The following is an 11,242-nucleotide window of genomic DNA, read 5'->3' as shown; positions in this document are numbered from 1 at the left end:
GTGAGGAAGTGGCAAAGAGAGGGGGACACAATCCGAAGCAGGCTCCAGGCCCTGAGCTGTCAGCACAGCCCCTCACAGGGCTGAAACCCACCAACCAAGAGATCATGACCTGAGCGGAAGTCGGACGCTTAACGGACTGAGCCACCCAGACACCCCTGGCATCTACATTTTTAACAGTGCCCAGGTGATGCTCGTGCTCTGGTCCCAGGACCACACGCTGCTCTGGAGGTCGGTGTGCTTCCATTCTCTATGGTGAGCCTTCTCTGACCTGGTTGACCCAAGTTTCTCCCTCATATACTCCCCAAGGACTAAAGGCCTCTGCTTTATCTACGTGTTTGATCCTTGTCTCTCTCTCGTGCTTGTCTGCAGCCTGGCCTTCACGTGTCTTTTTGCTGGCTATGAGATCTGCCCAAGCACATAGTAGGTACTCAGTAAACATGTGTAGACTGCTGTTCAGAAAAGTTGAACCAAAAATGTAACCTTCTAGAAACAGTGAATGCGCTGTCAGAGTCCTCCTAAAACACCTGCACTGAATATTTCGCCCTTCTTTTTCTAAAATGCTCAACCTCAGAATTTCTCATAGGCTCTCCATTTTTGTGCAAGAGCAAGAGCTGGGCAGACACCGCTTTGCCGTGTCCCCCTACGACCTGGACCTAAGCCCCGCCCCGCCCCGCCCCTTAAGGGCCTAGGCCCCGCCTCTCCCCCACCCCCGGCCCCGGTCGCCACTGCTCTGCGCATGCCCACTAGGCCAAGCGCCAGCGAGGAGTTCCGGTCCGAAAACAAACTTTGCGCTGGAGATGTCGCGGCCGCGTCTTGCCCCGGAGCCCGTCAGGTAAAGTCTCCCCGGCGCCTGGCACTCCGAGCAGGGCCCGGCCCGACCTTGAGCGCGGCGCCGGCGCCTTTCGGCCGGGAGTGTCCTTGCAGAGCCCATCTCCCCGCGTGCGGAGCCCCGGAGCCCTTGCGCTCGGTGCGCTCGACTCCCGGGCCGCCCGCGGGGACCCGGAGCCCTTGCATCCGCCGGCTCGCACCCAGCATCGTAGAGTAGCACCCCTGTCCCGGCGCAGCCCCTTTTCCCCTTCAGCTTAGGGCTTCTCCGGAGTTCCATCCGCACCAGGCATCTCCGGGTTCAAGGCCCCGGTGGCCACTTCCAGCCGTGACCCTGGGTCTCAGTTACCTAACCTCTCCGAGCCTGGGCGGGACCAAGTCCTGACCTCGCCAGGTGGTCGAGAGCATAGAGAACAGCGTGGGAGGTGTAGGATGAGTCCTTGCTCAGAACAGGGTGGCTGCCACTGTGGTGTGTGCGTGGTGGTTACTCCACGGACCGGCCCCTTACGTGGACAGACACGGCTGTGCGAGTTTTGCCTCTGCTGGTCCCTCTGCTCAGTTTTAGGGCTTTTTAAAAAAATTGTTTTTAAATGTTTGTTTATTTTTGAGACAGAGCGCGAGCGGGGGAGGGGCAGAGAGAGAGGGAGACCGAATCTGAAACAGGCTCCAGGCTCTGAGCTGTCAGCACGGAACCTGATGCGGGGCTCAAACCCACAAACCGTGAGATCATGACCTGAACTGAACTTGGACACTTAACCAACTGAGCCACCCAGGCGCCCCTTAGGGCCTTTAAAAAAGTCACACTCAGTGGGTCCAGTGCGCACTCTGGCGGGCCAGTTTTCTGGGCGGGGGCGTGTGCATGGGGTACACCCTAGAGTCCCCTCCGGTGCAGGCATGCTGTGGTGCTTTTCAGGCGTTTGGTGTTTTTGAATTCCACTGCTGTCACTCGACCTCCTTTAGTCAGCATCCTGCCATGAAGAAAGAGGCAAACCAACCAACCAAAAAAAAAAAAAAAAAAAAAAAGCAAACACCTCCCGGAAACAATGGCACATCTAATGCGGGAGACATTTAGGACGGCAGTCTCCATGCACTAGGCACTGGTGGAGTGCCCGCGGCAGTGTGTGAGCAGTGTCATTACGTGTTCACAGATGCGTTCAAGCATGCTGCAGGTGAGGGAAGCAAGGCCTGGGGGGCTCATTCCGAAACACTTTCCAAGCAGTTCTGTCCGACTTGAAAATCTGATTTTGCTCACTCTGCAAAATTTCCTTTCCCAGAGAAAAAGTAAAACCAAACTTAGTTTCTCGGGCTGTGGTAACAAAGTGTCACCTACTTGATGGCTTAAAACAAGACTTCATTCTGCCATTGTCCAGAAGCCTGCATGTGTGTGTTTCCTGCCTGTTGCAGCTTCGGATGGATCTTGATGTTCCCTGACCTGTGGCCACATCACTGTAACCTCTGCCTCTGTGTTCCCATTGGCTTCTTCCGTGTGTGTGAGTCTGTCTGTCTGTGTTTGTGTCCCCTCGTCTTCTAAGGACACCAATCACTGGATGTACGGCCTACCCTTAATCCAGGATGATTTCATCTCAAAGACTCGGGACTACACCTGCAAAGATACTACTTCCCAATAAAATCGCATTCTGAGCCTTCTGGGTGTGACATGAACTCTGGGGTCACTATTTAAACAACTACGCAGACCAGCAGCAAAATACACCAGTCAAAAGGACCAGAACATTCAGTCATGAATTCAGGGCACCAAATGTGGTTACAGATCCAAATGCTTGCATGGCATCAGGCCATGGTTCTCCCAGTGGGTTCTTCTGGCCCAAAGCATCAGCGGCGCTTGGGAGTTGGATGCCAAGCTCCATGCCCCACCCCAAATGTTCAGAGTCACAGTTTTGGGGTGGGCCCAGCAATCTGGGTTGTAACAGGGTACATCTGTTGCCACTGGAGTTCGGGAACTTTAAGGCCATTGAAGGCAAGGGTTTGGTAACGTAAGAGCCAGGCTAAGAGAGGTCTAGCTTACGGTGACCCGTCTTACTGGAATAGAACCAAGGATGTCAACGTGTAACGGTTGCATGTTTGAAAGACTCTTTTACCGTAATTTCTACTTCATTTTCAAAGTGAACGCATGCACTAAACTCTATTCTGAGCAGTGTTTTGGGGGGGATGGTTTGCTCATTTTATCTTGCCAACCGTCATGCAGTCGGGTCGTGTTACTACTCCTGCCATGTCATTGAAAACCGCAGTGAGAGTCAGCCCTGGGCTCTGAGATGCACAACAAGCAGAAACGGAGGCAGGACCGGGGGCTTTTTATCAGAACTGTTTGCTCAGGTGTTGGGTGTGTTTCCATTTCAGAAACAGTTTGATAGAGGGTGCAAAGGCCCGCTTAGAAAAGCATGACGCTGGGACCAGATACTCTCACTTGCCGTACAACAAATATGCCGTCCTTTTACCGCTGTTGGTGAAAGAAGGAAAACTTCATCTGTTGTTCACCCTCCGGTCAGAGAAGGTAGGTGACGGGCCCCTGCCATTAAAGTTCCAGGACATCTGAAAACCCCACCAAATCTGTCACTTGCACGCATTTTGAGGCAATGGATGTTCACATGGACTTCGGAGATTGCCATGGTCAGGGGGACAGGAAGCCACGGGGTAGCGTGGCAGTTTTGGGAGAAGTTTTAGAAAGAAAAATAAGTAGCAAATCATTAGAAATACTTCTAGGCCAGTGTTTCTTAACCTTGGTGGCATTGGCATTTGGGCTGGATAACTCTTTGTGGTCGGGGCTGTTCTGTGCATTGCCAGATGTTTAGCGTCCCTGGGTTTTACTCACACGTGTGCACAGAAATTAACAGCCTGGGCCCTGAAGCTGGCTGCTCACATTTGAACGCAGGATCTCTCCTGGCCAGCTGTGTGACCTTATCCTAGTTACTTACTTTCTCTGTGCTACAGTCTCTCTACTTGCAAAATGAGGATAAACTACTAGTACTTGCTTGGTGGGGCTCCTGTGAGGATTTCCCCGGGAAACAAACACGGCACCTAAGCCAGCCACGGCATGTGGCAAGGAGCCTCGGCAGGTGGCAGGGATTCAGTAAGTCTCAGCTACTGCCACTGTTGCTTTAGCAGACTTGGGCTGAGCTCATAGGATAGACTGTTGCACTTGACGGGTCTGAGCTCATAGGATAGACTGTTGCACTTGATGTGGTCTGCACTCATAGGATAGACTGTTGCACTTAGAAGAGCTGCTGGGCTGAGAATGGAGTTTCCCCGGCAGACCTCCTGGACACAGCCATCCTCCCTTTGTTACTGGGGTACTTCTGACGTAAAGCTGGGGAAGCAGTAACTTCAGAGTTTTCCAAGTATAGAAATGAAAATGGGCCATCATAGCTGTGGTTTTCTAAGCAGGACAATGAACAGTGTCCCTGCAGGGGGACAAAGAAAGCTGTGAAGTTTTGTGGGTTTGGGATGAGACTCGTATGGGTTTTTTTTTGTTAAGTTTTATTTCTGTAAGTCATCTCTACAGCCAGCATGGGACTCCGAACTCACAACCCCGAGATCAAGAGCTGCATGCTCTACTGCCGAGCCAGCCAGGTGCCCCTAGACACGTGTGGGTTTTTTGGGTCTGGATCAGGCCACAATCACATCAACACAGGAGGTAACGCAAATCCAGGTTCCAACAGGAGAACCCTAACTGGCAACTGGGGGACCGGGGTCTGTTCTCAGCTCTGCCAAAGAGCACAGGAGAAGCACTTTGACACAAACAATAGTAGAAGATCGAGGCAAGACCTTAATGGGTCTCCATTTCTGTTTCACTCATGTAGATTTGCCTGTCGATTATAACAGGAGAATCATCTTAGACCATAAACTCTGGTGTACAATGGTCACATTAAAAAAAATTTTTTTTTTTTTTTTAGGAGCACCTGCGTGGCTCAGTTGGTTGAGCATCCAACTTCAACTCAGGTCATGATCTCGCGGGTCAAGGGTTCGAGCCCCATGTCAGGCTCTGTGCTCACAGCTCGGAGCCTGGAGCCTGCTTCAGATTTTGTGTCTCCTTTCTCTCTGCCCTTTTCCCCCACTCCCACTTTGTCTCTCTCAAAAATATACATTTAAAAAATATTTTTAAAAAGAAAGATGGACAACTTGTGTACTTTGATAGGAGCCTTTTTGGTGGTGACAATTTGTGAATAATCAGTTTTGCGACTGTCTCTTCCTTCAAAACAGCATAGCATTTTCTTAAGAGTATTCACAATAGCCATCAGCTCAGGTTAGTATTTCTGTCAAGGCCGATGATTCCCCATCAGGGCCTTCTGCCCCCACTGCTTTGGTGCTGAATGAGCAGACAGTGGAGCGCTCCCGTCCGAGGTGACCTTACAGAATGTCTCTTTCTTGGGCATGTGGGTGGCCGGTAGTCAAGATGACAGACACTTGTCCCTCAGCTTTGTTTCCACCAGCTCATAACTCTAATCAAAGCGAAGATGTGTGCGATTTCTATGTACTGTGGTAATTCCTGCAGTGTTATTTTAAAAAAAAATTTTTTTAATGTTTTATTTATTTTTGAGACAGAGAGAGACAGAGCATGAATGCAGGGAGAGGCAGAGAGAGAGGAAGCAGGCTCCAGGCTCTGAGCTGTCAGTACAGAGCCCGAAGCAGGGCTTGAACTCATGAACAGTGAGATCATGCCCTGAGCCCAAGTCGGACGCTCAACCGACAGAACCACCCAGGCGCCCCTGCTGCAGTATTACTGATTTATTAGTGGAAAGGAACTTTCCAATGTTTTCTTTTGTTTTTTTTAAAACCTTGCTCAAATGGGACTCTTAAGTTCTGGAATGCTGCAGAATTTACAATGGCATCTGGTTTGTTCTTATACAGATATATGGGTCCTGGTGCTAAAAGTGCCAACAGGACATCTAGATTTAGCTTCTAACCATCAAGAACTGACCTTCCAAGTTCACATTAAGAAATATTTCACATGGGCCAGGTCCTGTGCCGTGAACTTCAGCCACCAGCTCCTGTGACTGGCTCTGTGACCTTGGGAGGTACTTGACCTTGGGAGGTATGTGCAGCACGTTACCCCACCCATAGTGCCCTGTTGAGAAGAGGCCCACCCCGGACTCTGGCAGAGCCTGAGGCCTCCTTGACAGTTCAGTAGAGAGAGGATGGTGGGCACTGGGCAGGACCGAGTGTCAGTGAAGTTGAGGTCACATTTGCCAAGGAGTTTGGGCCCACGCGAGGGGATACGCTTCTCCACCTCTGGCCCAGATAAGAGAGGAATCATAACAAGACAACAAGAGAGAGAAAGAGACTGAGGACGCTACAAATGGAGCCCCAGTTCTGACGTCAGGAAGGCATGGAATCAAGGACGGAGGTGAAAGGGGCGGAGGGAGAAGAGACTCCTGATCCCTCACATGCACATGCAAAGAGACACAGAGGCACCAACAGCTGTCACTGCTGGTGGCTCAGGTGACCACACTTCCGGTGTTTTAGTAAGCCCTTAATCAGTGTCCGTGTGCTGGCTAAGAGCATGGGATGCAGAATTACACACTGGTGGCCAGTCCAGCTCCACTGCGTACCCCTCGTGTGACCCTGGCCGTGTTGTTTAACCTTCTGAGCTTTACTTCCCTTGTCAGAAAGCGGAAGTGATAGCACTTCACTAGTACAGCGGTAGCTTATATATCCACAGATGCATGGGAGAGAACAAATTGTGGGGGCGCCTGGGTGGCCCAGGGAGTTGAGCGTCAGACTCTCAATTTTGGCTGAGGTCATGATCCCGGGGTCATGGGTTCGAGCCCCATATCAGGTTCCATGTTGAGTGTGGAGCCTGCTTAAGATTCTCTCTCTCTCTCTCTCTCTCTCTCTCTCTCTCTCTCTCTCTCTCCCCCCCTCCCCCTCCCTCTCTCCCTCTTTCCCTCTCCCTCTCCCTCCCTCCCTCTTTCCCTCTCCCCCTCTCCCCCTCCCTCTCTCCCCCACTTGTCCTCTGTCTCTAAAAGAAAAAAAAATTCTGAAAGGATAACAAATTGTGATGTACACATACAGTGGACTACTGTTCTGTCATAAACAGGAGAAAGTGCTGATACGTTGTGCTACAACATAGAAGAGTTTGAAAACCTCACTCTGATGTAAGGTATATAATTGCCGAACCACGATATTGTACACCTGAAACTCACTTAATATTCTAAAAAAGTTTAAAAACATTATGCTGAGTCTAAGAAACCAGACAGGAAAGGTCATACGTCTTATGATTGCATTTATATGAAGTGACCTGGGGTAGGTAACCCACAGAGACCGGAAGTAGGGGTGGAGGAGGGGAGGGATGGGGCGAACGCCCTCCGTGAGTACAGGGTCTTCCAGGCAGTGGCGGTGCTCACACCGCACTGTGAATGTGTTACATGTCACTGAGTGGTTCACTTGAAAATGGTTCATTTCATGTTAGGTAAATTTCACCTAGGTTAAAAAAAAAAAAAAAAGCTTTAGAAGAAGATGCCGGACCCGAGGGCTCCCGGAAGTGCCAGGCCCGCAACGCGGTAGGACTCAGCGAAGGTCACGTGTTGGTCCCAGTGCTCTTCTCATGACCCCTCCAGCTTCTCTCCCCCGTCGATATAAATCTGTATCTGCTGAGTGCAAGTAGAGAAAAACTGCAAGTAAAGGGAGTTCTCAAAGTTCATTTCTTAAAAGGATTCAAGTAGAAATTTTTGGGGTTTGTTTGGTTTTTGGTTTTGGTGGGGCAGTCTTATTTCCACGTACGCCCCCCAGTGTGGCGGGAATGGCCTCTGACACAAAATGTTAAGTGCGTCGTCGTGGAACGAGCAGGAGTCCCACATTGCCGCTCTGCTTCTATACCCAGCTGAGGAGGTCGCCCGGAGAAGTTTGCTTTCCCGGAGGCAGGTGCGAACCGGAGGACGTGGATGCTGTGGCCACGGCTCTCCGGGAAGCCCAGGAGGAAGTGGGGCTGCACCCCCGCCAGGTGGAGGTCGTCTGCCGCCTCGTGCCCTATCTGTTGGAGGTAAGCGTTGGGGGGACCTGGGTGGCTCAGCTCCTGGGGAGCACAGCCAGCGAGTCCTTCGCCAAACAGGACCCTCGACAGCGCTGTGCACGGAATTAAGAGACTGGTTCTCATGTGGACTTTGCCCCTTTTGAGCTCAGTGGCCTCGGACAAGGTCCCTTACACCGTCTGGGCCCCTCTTTGGCCATCTGGAAATGAAAGGGGTAGAACTCCCTCACTGGTTCTCAAACTGGTTTCTGCGGAACCCTGTAGATGCTGCCGAGTTCTCTCATTAGCTTTGTGTTTCCACTTTTCACCAGTGGGCATTTCTTTTGAGCAGTCAGTTGAAGAAACCTCACACACTTGAGCTGCTGTAGACCACATGTTAGCCCCGTGGAGGCCCCCAGGACGTCACCTTTGTCCTAAATATACTTATTTCTATTTCTTATATATTTATTTATTTAAAAAAATTTTTTTATGTCTTTATTTTGAGAGAGAGAGACAGACAGCGAGCTGGGGAGGGGCAGAGAAAGAGGGAGACACAAAATCTGAAGACAGGCTCCAGGCTCTGAGCTGTGAGCCCAGAGCCCAACACAGGGCTCAAACCCACGGACTGTGGGATCATGACCTGAGCCGAACGCCCAACCGACTAAGCCACCCAGGCGCCCCTCTTATTTACTTATCTATTTGTTTATTTATTATTAAGTGTATTTATTTTGAGAGAGAGTGCAAGCAGAGTGGGGCAGAGAGAGAGGGAGACCCAGAATCTGACGCAGGCTCCATGCCCCAGGCTGTCAGCACAGAGCCCAACGTGGGGCTCGAACCCACGAGCCATGAACTCATGACCAGAGCCGGTGTCAAATGCTCAACTGACTGAGCCACCCAGCTGCCCCTAAATATACTCATTTTTCTGCCTACCATGGAATCAGGCTTCTCTGTATATTCACTGAGCAGTACCCAGAGGTCACCAGGCAAGCTGTTTAAAAACGATTACTGTTGGTAACTACATTTCTGCACGAGTCAGGATTTCTCTAAGAGTATATGCCAAAAACCCATAAACGCAGCAAAATAAATTCTGGAGCTGATACAGCTTGATCTTATTTCATATGAACTTATGACTGTTTACTAATTGACTTTACAGGGAGTAAATGTAAATTTGTATTTGGATAACAGCGTTATTTTATTGCTTTAAAACTTTTAACGTAAATTTGTAATGTCAGAATAGTTCTAGATTCACAGAAAAGTTGCAAAGATACTATGAAGAGTTCTCGGAGCCCTGCCCCCAGTTCATCCCACTGTTAACGTCTCACATCCCTGGTATCTATTTGTCACAACTAAGAACCCAACATTTATAACACTTGCTGTTACCTAAACTCCACATTTCATTTGCCTTTTACTAGTTTTTCTTCTAACAGCCTTTTCTGCCCTGCATCTCATCTGGACGCCATATTGTACTTGCCTGTTGTGTCTCCTTAGTCTCTGCTCTGTGACAGGTTCTCAGACTTCCCTTATTTTTGATGACCTTGACTTTTTTTTGATGTTTGTTTATTTTTGAGAAAGTGACAGAGTGTGAGCAGGGGAGAGGCAGAGAGAGAGGGAGACACAGAATCCGAAGCAGGCTCCAGGCTCTGAGCTGTCAGCACAGAGCCTGACCCGGGGCCCGAACCCCTGGACCATGAGACCATGACCTGAGCCCAAGTCGGACGCGTAACCGACTGAGCCCCGCAGGCGCCCCAGCAGCTCTTATCTTCTTCTGCAGCTCCTCCCGGAACCCCAGGCCTCACCCCCCAGGGTCTCAGTGGGGTCTTTCACTTAACAATACCTTGCATTCATTTGCAAGCAGTTGTGGTTATAAAGAGACATCCCCCCATACGCAAACATCTATATTATATAAAAGACTTCATATATAATAATAAGTGTAATTGCCCATAACTGGGAATACGCCACAGTTAAAACGTCAGGGTACTTTTCTGTTGGTCAGGTAGCACGTCCTTGTCCTGACTGACCTACGCCATCAGTGGAACGAGCAGTAACTTGAGAGTTTGGAGCCAGTGCAAATCATGCTTCAGTCCTGTGTCTTCCCTCACTGGTAGGAATTTATCATACAGATCTATCTGCACAAATGCGCCTGCTAGGTGCAAGGGACCACATTTTGATAATATTGCCAGGCTGCCCTTCCCAAAGATGATTCCAGGATGCTCAGAGTCCTCTCACAGAGGCTGCCTCAGGCGTGTCCCCCCATCTCACGGGGAGCGTGAAGTTCATGGCTGCAGCACATTCTTCCTCCTTCCCCACCCACCTTATGTGATTGGCTGCTTTGGACCATTTTCTTATTTTCCTAGACAAGGCATGATTCTAGCATCGGAAACCATGATCTCTTCACTTCTTCACTCCTGTTTATGTTTTCTGCTTTTAGAGAGATACGCTGATAACCCCCGTTGTAGGGTTTATAGACCAAAACTTCCAGGCCCAGCCCAATCCCGATGAAGTTAAGAAGGTGTTCCTGGTGCCTCTGGAATATTTCCTGCAGCCACGGGTCTACCACCAGAGTCACGTGACTCTTTCTGGCCATCACGTGGTTGTTCACCACTTTGAGTACAGCCATCCTGAAGATGGTGTCACCTACCAAATCAGGGGAATAACGGCGAGATTTGCACTGTTGGTTGCCTTAATTATTTTGGAGGAAAAACCCATCTTTGACGTTGAATTTAATCTCAGTGATCTAGTTTCCTCCTCTGAAGAGATCTTCCTGAAGCGTCACAAACATGCTATAAGCAAGTTATGATTTATGGAACTGACATCCAAATAACTAAGAGTATTTGGTGTGTGCTCATCCACAAGAACAACAGTAACTCCAGCTGTTGGAAACGGACAGGTGCGAATATTTTTTTTCCACAGTATGAAGGTAAAAAAATACCTTGTCTCTTTCCCACTTGCCTTCTATTACCCAAAAGAGCAAAAAGTCTTTCAAGAGTGGAAAAGTGTGAGGGGTGCTTGAGTGGTTCCGTCGGATAAATGTCCGACTTCGGCTCAGGTCATTTTCTCGAAGTCCATGAATTTGAGCCTCACGTCGCGCTCTGGGCTGACAGCCCAGAGCCCGGAGCCTGCTCTGGAATCTGTGACTCCCTCTCTCTCTTCCCTTCCCCAGCTTGCGATCGCTCACTCTTTCAAAAATAAATAAACTTAAAAAAATTTTAAAACAGTGGAAAAATGTGTTTATAATGTTTTGTAATTTCATCCATAGTATGTTAACAGTATATTTTTTAATACTTTAGGAAAAAGTCTCTGGTGTAGAGTAGGTACTTAATAAATATGTGTTGACTCTGACCATGTGGCATTGATCTTATTTGCAAGAGGTAATATCCCTTTCTGTCTGTTACATGTGACTAGAAACTTCCAGCCACCTATCAGAATCTAGCCACTTTTTCCTCCCTGGCAGCACAG

General features: G+C 49.4%; 1 protein-coding gene across 2 annotated transcripts; it reads left to right on the top strand.

Moving 5' to 3' along the window:
* The first annotated feature begins 741 nt into the window (after positions 1 to 741).
* Positions 742 to 10,861, top strand: NUDT7 (nudix hydrolase 7). Of its 2 annotated transcripts, XM_029925863.1 has the most exons (5): positions 5,702 to 5,872; positions 6,807 to 6,935; positions 7,265 to 7,340; positions 7,661 to 7,819; positions 10,215 to 10,861. In XM_029925863.1, coding segments are annotated over exons 2-5 (606 nt in total). In that variant the 5' UTR covers positions 5,702 to 5,872; positions 6,807 to 6,933; the 3' UTR covers positions 10,584 to 10,861. The 2 variants fall into 2 exon arrangements, with proteins under 2 accessions (XP_029781722.1, XP_029781723.1); XM_029925862.1 differs by lacking the exons at positions 5,702 to 5,872; positions 6,807 to 6,935; positions 7,265 to 7,340 and adding exons at positions 742 to 832; positions 3,181 to 3,334.
* The last annotated feature ends 381 nt before the right edge of the window (positions 10,862 to 11,242 follow it).

Source organism: Suricata suricatta, chromosome 16 (genome assembly GCF_006229205.1).
Source record: "Suricata suricatta isolate VVHF042 chromosome 16, meerkat_22Aug2017_6uvM2_HiC, whole genome shotgun sequence".
NCBI classification, from domain to species: domain Eukaryota; kingdom Metazoa; phylum Chordata; class Mammalia; order Carnivora; family Herpestidae; genus Suricata; species Suricata suricatta.
Note: the sequence above shows the minus strand (reverse complement) of the source record. Positions and strands in the feature narration are given on the sequence as shown.